At 38.0% G+C, this 9,325-nt stretch overlaps 1 protein-coding gene across 1 annotated transcript; it reads right to left on the reverse strand.

The window, feature by feature from the left end:
- Positions 1 to 1,044: 1,044 nt before the first annotated feature.
- On the reverse strand, positions 1,045 to 9,042 carry LOC115843354 (fatty acid-binding protein 12-like). The gene is given in 4 exon segments (XM_070043986.1): positions 1,045 to 1,119; positions 2,800 to 2,880; positions 5,015 to 5,127; positions 8,949 to 9,042. Coding segments are annotated over 4 exon segments (363 nt in total).
- Between the last annotated feature and the right edge of the window lie 283 nt (positions 9,043 to 9,325).

The raw sequence follows: 9,325 nt of genomic DNA on the forward strand, positions 1-9,325 counted from the left end.
CACTCTCTCAGCCTCTGTCTGGACTCCTTCCTCTGTCCAGTCCAGGAAGCTCAGAGAATGTTTTTCTATGCCTTGCATTGTCTTCTGCATCGTTTCAGTACACCCACAATAAGCAAGCACTTTTCTCACTTCTCCGGAGTGTCACCACGTATAGATCAATGCAGGCAAAGAAGTAGTGACAGACCACGAGTTCAAATGGTCAGAACCCACGTCCTCACCTGGACTTAGCTGTGGCATCCTGCCACACATTTTAAGGTGAAGGGAAGCTTGTGTATTCCTTAGATTGATGTAGTGTTGTATTTGATTCATAACTCTACACTGTGAACCTGTTTCTACCTAAATTCCCTTTATTATGACTGTGAGGTAATTAATTAGGAAACATGGATTCTTATTTCCAGTTCTTCCTGAAACCGTTGGGGTGATATTGACATGTATACTTTATCAATTTGGGCCTGTTTCTCCATCTACAAGATAAAGGATCAGTCCACGTGGTTTCTAAAATATCTCTCTGGTCTAAAATCTCTCTCTGGCCTCTTTTATTTGGTGCTAATAAAATAGAATATTTTCCTTCGTGTTGGTTTTCAGTGATGGAGGTAGTGACTATCGTGTTCTCTGTAAAAATAGTTTGGTATTATATTAGATTATCAGTTATTTCTCTGGTTCCAAACCTGTTTATTACGCTTCCACATACAGCTGAGATATAACCTGTGAGTTACACTATGTCCCAATTAGTTTATTAAAAAATTAGTATTATTTTCCCAATATAGTTCAGATCACGTTGAATTTAAAAGATTAACACATGTCCAATGAGAAAAAAAAAATCAGCATGAAGTGTCTGCCCAAATATATTATAGCAGCCCTGAAATAAATAGGATGTATCATCCTGGTTTCTCATAGCTGCCAATGCCAAGGTACTATTAGACACAGACATATTCGACAGGGCAAACAAAATTGTTGATGTTCGTGCAAAGTTTCTCTCATATTAGCAGTCATAATATTTTTATTTAAACAACCTCGGCAGTTTGGATCACAGTTTGAGAGTGCCTAAGAGTTTGAGACTGAGTTTGTTTGCACTCTCTCATATGTTCAAATGCAGACCACATTGTTCACAGCACTTTCCTAGAAGGCAAACAAAAGATAAGACATTTCAGTACTCTTGGTGAAATAGGCATTTAGAAAAATACAAACTACTATCCATCCATACATTCCTTAAAAATCTGGAAAAAAGATCTTTATAGACAACCATAAATCGTAACTATTGGCTGAGTGATTTTGCCATATATACATATATGAGATTTGGCACTAATGAAACAGAATATTTTACTTGTGATAAAGTAACATTCTACTTAGAGTATATATATATATATATATATACACACATATATATGTATATATATACATGGCAAATCATATATATGTTACACATGACATATGGTATATAAATGTGTGTGTATATATATATATTTGTATATTATATATATATATAAAAGCATATTTATAGGAATTTGAAATCTCCATTAAAACATTTTTAAATGCCTACACTGAGGCATTTTTGTAGAGTTTTACATACTCTATATTTTTCACATAATAATTTACATCAATACAGTGTTTCATGGTTTTCAGAACATTGATATGTACATGATGGTATTTAATTCTCTCCAAAAGAAAAAAAAAAGAAAACATTTTCTACATTTTGAAAGCTGAATCTTGGAAAGGATAAATGACTTTTCCAAGGTCACATAAGTACTGAAGGCAGATGTGGAAATCCATGTCTTCAGATTCTGAATCTAGTATTTTTTCTAATGAGCTATAAAACCTATCTGTTTAATGATTACTGTCATCAATAAAATCAATTAGCCTTAGTCTTCTACTTCTTACTTTATAATGAAATGTGCTCTTCATTGTTGAAAGAAAAATATTCCTATGTTAAGAAATGAGGATAGATTTTTTGTTTTAACTTCACACAATTCTTGCATATTCCCTTAGAAAGAACTATTTTATATTATGTCCAAAATTATTTTTATTCATTTTGGTGGAGGTGGGGTTTGGGAAGAGAAGAATCATGGACATATTTCCCTCCACTTTGTGCAAGTGAGAAAGATGACCTGGGAAGCCGTCCTGAGAGGGAGCAGGATAGACTCAAAAAAGTATAGACTTTGGAATTAAGCCAACCTGGATTTTAATCCCAGCATTACCACATTTTCCTAGCCAAATATCCTTAGGTAAGTCAGTGTCTGACTCTTAAGTTTCTCACCTGTTAAATGGACTAAATAATCTTATTTGACAGGACTATTATGAAAATTGGGTAAGTAATACATGAAAACATGGCGACATCATAGCCACATAAATGTTAGTTTTTATTTGTGTCCATTCAGACATCAAACAGACAACACTTAAGCTTTGATTCCCTAGTTAAAATTTCCTTTTCATGCTTTTGGTTGGTGTTGATCTGGAAAACGCTACGAAATTCATCCTGGTGTGGAGCAGAGGATCAGCAACAACTCTCAGTCCCTGTTGAAATCTTTCTTGCACAAATACATGCTTGTTTTCACTTCCACGCCAATCAAAGAATTAGGCAAGACAATTTTTAAAATTCTAGTTTTTTACTTTCTCAATCCTTGCACATTTTATAATCTTTATGATCATACATTTATCTGCCAATATTCCTCCTCTCCCATTCTTATAGAGCAAGAGGAAAAGAAAAATTACATTCACTACCACTGTTTTAGAGCAAGCTGAGTGATTTTATATATAGGTGTTGGAGTAGGTGAAAAAAATAATGAGAAACAGCTCACTCACCCTTACCATTTTCCCATCCACTAGCTCCCTCCTGATGGTGGTTTCTTTCCCATCCCAGTCCTGAACCTGAATCAAAGAGTGGTTGAGAGTCCGCCTGCCAATGCAGAGGACACGGGTTCGTGCCCCGGTCCGGGAAGATCCCACATGCACCGAGCGGCTGGGCCCGTGAGCCATGGCCGCTGAGCCTGCGCGTCCGGAGCCTGTGCTCTGCAACGGGAGAGGCCACAACAGTGAGAGGTCCACGTACCGCAAAAAAAAAAAACAAAAGAAACAGGGAAGACCAAATTCAGCTCAGACTGTCATATTTGAACTCTAAAATTTTATCAGGTGCCAAATTCTTTTCAACTCTTGTGATAGTCTCAGGTAGCTTTAGAATGGTGTTTACAATTCCATTTAAGACTCTGTCAACAATAATTTTGTTGGCTGATTCTTCTGGGGATAGAAAAAGTTTTATGAGTGAAAACAAAATATCTTGAGTAAGTAAAGATTTTTTAAAATATTTTATTGTATAGGCCAAGTATTATCTTTCTGCATAAAGAATCACAGGTAAGTTTCAACCTTAAAAATGCACATGAAGCTAATTCAAACCCCTACTGTAAGATCACATTTCCTCTTCTTACCTCAACAATATATTCTGTAACAGCTTATGGAAAAACCCAAGCGAACTTTTTGGCCAACACAATAAAAATAATGATCATAATAATCACAACAACAACAGTAACTACCACTTACATAGCACTATTTATTGTGTGAGGCACTCTTCAAGAGTATTAATATATTAACCCATGTAATCCTCACAACAGTTTTATGACATAAGTACTATAATAATCCCCTTCTGCAAATGAAAAGACTGAGTCAGCAAAAGTCTGTGACTTGCCCAAAGTCACATGGTTGATTGGTGGCAGAGGTGGGATTCACACTCAAGCAGTTCTGAGCCAGAGTCTGCATCTTGCTCCACAAAGTTTAGAGATATCTCTGGTTAAACTCTACTCTAGTGCGATACCATAGTATATAATCATTGGGAAGCATACATCTCAGAGTTTACACATCTACCAAGTTGGGCCTTCTACCAAAATTATTTACAGTCTGTCCCGTGACAGAGGTAATGATGGTCACCAAATTTTCCTTCTGTTCTCCTATAATTTTCAGCCTTTTTATTCTAGTAGATTTTTAATTTACTATAGGCATCTTTATTAAACACTTTTGGTCAAAATTCTTCTTCCATTTGATATTATACAGGAATTTGAAGTCTCATATTATTTAAGAACTATCTGATAATGTGGTATTCAGTTCCTTTTGTTAGAACCTCACCCTCCATATTGTTTAACAATCCTCTATTGAGTGTATTCATTCAAATGATAAATATTTATTGAGCAAACATTATGTAACAAACACTGGGTTCTGTAAAACAGAAGAGGCAAGAAATCCTTTCTTTGAAGATCTTACATTCTAGTTTGGGGGAACAGACAATAAACAAAAAATATATAAATAAATTGTGTATTCAATTTGGAGCCCGTAAGATGAGTGAAACTGTGTGTGTCACTTCCAGGCTGAGGCAATAAAAAGCCCAGTGTGTCTTTCTCTATCTTGCTGACTGAGAACACAAACTTCAGATGGCCCAACTATAAGATAGTTGAACCTCCTTTGGCCTGGGCCCTGGAGAAATTAAGAGGGGCAGATACCTTATGCCCCCATTTCTTGCCCCCCTTCTCCCCCCACAGAGAAACTTCCCCAACTCCACCACAACACTGAATATGTACTATGAGTTAGAACTGCAAATGTGTAAGCCACCGAGAGCTTGTGGATAATGTGTTACTGTGATTGATATGACCTCACCTATACTGGCTAATACAAGTTTTATTCATTATAATTCTATGTGTGGAAAACTGCTGCAAAATAGAAAGGTAGACGTTTTGTTTCTGAGAGAACAAGCTAAAGAAATAATTCTCAAAATGTGTTCTGCTAAGCATCTGCCTCAGAATTGTTAAAAATATAGTTTTCAGGTACTGGCCCCAGATATCAGAGCCTCTGGGATGAGACCTAGAGGTAGGTATTTTTTACAAACATTCCGAGAGATTTATGTGTGTATTAAAATTTGAGATCCTCAGACCTAGGCTTAAGCCCAAAATTAATCTAACACAGATTTTAGATATGTTTGCTATAACTGCTTACTTACTTGGGATGATTTCAAAATTAACATTCTTATGAAATTTATCTGAAAGAGTGTTGCCGGTCTCACCTTAGTTTTATGGCCACCTGGTGTGATTTCCTCAAACTCTTCTCCCAGTTTAAAGGATTCTTCCAGATCTTTATTTCTTCCCTTACATTCTTACATGTTCACATGTATAGGGTTTGTTTTTTCTATTATGTATTTTTACTGTGGTAAAATACATATAACATAAAATTGACCATTTTAACCATTTTAAAGTGTACAATTAAGTACATTCACAGTGTTATACAACCATTGTCACTATTAAAAATTCTATACACACTAATACTAATATTTATTTATCTGTCCCCTTATTGATGGACATTTTGTTGTTTCCTTTTTTGTTGGTATTACAAATAATGCTGTAGTGAACATCATTGCACACACAACTTTGTGCAGTACATGTAGGAGTATATTCTATGGAAATAGTATTACACATACTTCAATACCTAAGTTAAATTTCTAAGAGAAGATACATTGGGGAGACACTGTAACATGGTTCATGGAATTCATATTGTGAAACATGATGGCAAGATATGACAGGTTGGAAAATTGTTCCCAAAGATACTCATGTCCTAGTCCCTGGAACCTGTGAATGTTACTTTATATGCCAAAGGGGACTCTGCAAATATGGCTAATTTAAGGATGTTGAAATAGGGAGATTACCCTGGATTATCCAGGTGGACCCTAAATATAGTCACAAATTTCTATATAAGAAGAAATTTTCCTTGTAAGAAGAGGAAGAGGGATATTAAACTACAGAAGAGGAGAAAATGTGACAATAGGAGCAAAGATTGAAGTGTTGTGGCCACATGCCAAGGAATGCCAGCAGTCATCAGAAACTGGAACACAAGATCTATTCTGAAAATCCTCAGAAAATTTAGAGCAAATGTTTGCAAAATGATCATTTTTTTAAATAATTGTGACTTTTTGTTTAAAATCATTTATTGAAATCATTTGCCATTTAGTATATGGCACATGCATGTTTAATCTATGTAAATCCATGGTCAATTACATGAGAGGAGGGGTTATGTCAATTTCAACCAGTTTTTCACAGAACTGTATCTAGGTGCTAAATTAATATTTATTGTTTCTGTGTGAAAAACTGAAGGGAGGGGTTCATACAGAGTAAGTTCTGTGCTATCAAAGCTCCCTTTTTTTTTTTTTTTTTTTTTTTTTTTTGCGGTACGCAGGCCTCTCACTGTTGTGGCCTCTCCCGTTGCGGAGCACAGGCTCCGGACGCACAGGCTCAGTGGCCATGGCTCACGGGCCCAGCCACTCCGTGGCACGTGGGATCTTCCAGGAAAGGGGCACGAACCCGTGTCCCCTGCATCAGCAGGCGGACTCTCAACCACTGCGCCACCAGGGAAGCCCAAAAGCTCCCATTTGTACTTGCTATGATATGCAAGTAAATATGGCTCACCCAGTTCTTTCATATGGTCAAAATTTTCTCAAGGAATGGATTTCCATGTTCCTTGGAACTGATCAACCATTCTGCCTAAGCTGACTTTAAAGAAAAATAACATCATATGAATGAGTATGTTCCCTGAAATAGTGTTGGAACCTGTTTTTAATACAATTCTGGTAGATAGTGCAGAAAAGTCAGGGAAAAAAATAAGACACTCTAATCCCTGTCATCTTCCCATCAAACCATCCAAAGCTGGAAAGCTCTCTCATATGTAACTCAGGATGAAAATGGAACATGGTACAGATTTTAGCAGAACTAGATATAACTTTTCCATCTCTAATTTGGGATCAAAACTGGATGTTACAAATTCTCTCTAGTTCCTTCCCTAAGAACTGCCGCACACACAGAGCAATGCGTAAGGGGTAAACCTAGGCAGCTGTGTTTATGCCATAGGGCCCCTAAGCTCCAGCTCTTACTCTGAGCAAGGATGATCTAGAAAAAAAAGCCAATTTATCAGCTGTTTAGCAAGCTTATCATATTCTCAGTTTTGATACTTTGAGAGAGACTTCAGGGAGACTTCAGAGACTTCAGAGATGACATTTGGCATTTGAACCAAAAAGCTAAGTTTAGTCAGGGCTAGAACAATCATTTTAAGTCATGTATATATTGAGCAAAAGAATGAAGCAGAGAAAAAAGAAGGAAATACAGCAACTATACTTCAATTAAAAATAAAATAAAAAGAAGCAAAGAGATTGTGTTATATACACAAACACACAAAGACTTGTTATTGATGCTTTTCCATATGCCAGCTCAGTTTTGCATAAGCTTAGATAGTCATCATTGCCCTGGGAACACCAAATATCTTCTTAGTAAATCCCCCTTAATCTAGGCTGAATTCTGCTCCTTTCAACCTTGACTTTAACACTTGGATGTTCATGGATATCTGTAAGGAATCAGAACAGAGGAAATGAAATATAATAGTAAATCTTTTTAAGACAGGAAAGGAAATACAACATTCTCTAACAATTCCCATTAAAATGTTAAATTTCCACTATCTAAATATCCGCAAAGACACTTATCCAGGCCAATGGTCTTGCCGAAAATTATTCAACAAACATTTATGGAACAACTAGGATTATATACCTAATATGAGGCTAAGCAATTTTGCAGACAACGTTGATTTAATGTCCTAACTACAATTGGAAAGGATACTATAGTTTGTTTCTGTTTTTCTTCCTTTCCTGTGTTAGGCAGTTCAATGTTATGATGTGTTTTTTTTTTTTGCATTAATGTGTACAATTTGTAAAGTTATGCCCACTCAATTGAATAGGCTTGAGGCTGACTCCAGGAAATGACTCATCTATGAAGGTACTAATGAGATTAAAATTAGGCACCAAAGATGTTAAAATTCCTTGGATTTTTCAAGAAAATGTCCACTGTGTTGCCTCATATGTTGGATGCACGTTGATCCCCCAACATAAGGAAAATCACCTATAGAAAATCATCTCCTTGAAGAAGTCACTTTGGGAGCTCAGCGTTTGTGTCCATTGCTGGCAGGTTAGGCGTTCAAAGATGACGATGGACCAGAGCCCACGCACAGCCTCTAACTCTGCCCCCCGTGGTCCCTCCGTTCCTGTGACCACTGTGTCAGTTCAAAGACCGGCCAATGTACACTGGCCTAGTCATGCACCTGATTGGTTGTTCCTGCCTTTTCTGTGACGAAGGCTTTCTGGTGTCCATTAATATGTGTATTAAAGATCTTTACACATTATCCCCTTTCCTGTAAGTACATCCATATTCCTTTATGCCAAACTTCTTTGTCTCCAATTTTTTAGTCCTTTTCCTTCAAACCCCTGACCAGCCTATCAGACTGTATTCCCTCTACCCACGAGGATGTGTATATTCTCATCTCAGGCCACTGCTCCCTCCACACAAAATGAGTAAAAGGATCACCACTCTGAGCTTTGTCCATTGGGACGATCTTTCTCACCACTGGTTTTCAAGTACCCTCCCAACCTGAGTATAAGCAAACCACTGCTCACTTTCAGCCTGCATCCACACGCTGAGGTGACCTATGCATAACAGATGTCCAGGCTTCTTCTACTGCTTCAGCGGGTCACACGAGACACCCCTCCCCCCCTCACCACCCCCGTTCTAGGAATGATCTGAGGGGGTGGGTGCTGGTACTCCTGTGGTGGGTGACATGGTCTGGGCTACCTGCTCATGAAGTTACCTCATGTCTTCTGGTCTTGCTTAGCCTCGAACCCAGTTGCACAATTTCTATCTCATGTAGGATTGCTGCTGGGTCTGCCTGAGTTTATGACTCTGGGTCTGACAGAACCCAGATCATAACGGACAGTACCAGACCCATGGTTACTTAGTGTCCTATAATCAAGAATTCGGTCTCTACTCAGCCCCCTTAACACACCAGGAACTCTTTCTCAAAAAACATATAAATTTCCATTGCAGATGGCATGGCCTTGTTCCCAAATGCCAGAGGTCTGTGTTGTGCTACTCCCACCCAGGCTTCACCTGTGTGCCACACTGGATATTTTCCCATCACTAACCCCTCCAGCAACATAGGGTTTGCCAGATCATCTGGCCCAAGCAGCAGGGTTGCTTGCATTGCAGCCCTGACTTCCTGTTCCAGGCCTCACTCACAGCAGGGAGATTTACTTGTCACCCAGTATATGGGCTGGAACACATTCCTAGATGTAGGGTATGTCAGCATCATAGGCCAAAGCATCCTACCAGGAATTATTTTTCCTTCTTTCTGGTAGAAAGGTAAGATGCAGCAATTTGTCTTATGGAAGAGATGTCTTCACCTGCCCTTGACCCACCTGGATCACTAAACACTTTACAACAGTGGAGGTTCCCTCAGTTGTCACCAACTTTAACTCCCATACTTT

Source organism: Globicephala melas, chromosome 17 (genome assembly GCF_963455315.2).
Source record: "Globicephala melas chromosome 17, mGloMel1.2, whole genome shotgun sequence".
Lineage (NCBI taxonomy): Eukaryota > Metazoa > Chordata > Mammalia > Artiodactyla > Delphinidae > Globicephala > Globicephala melas.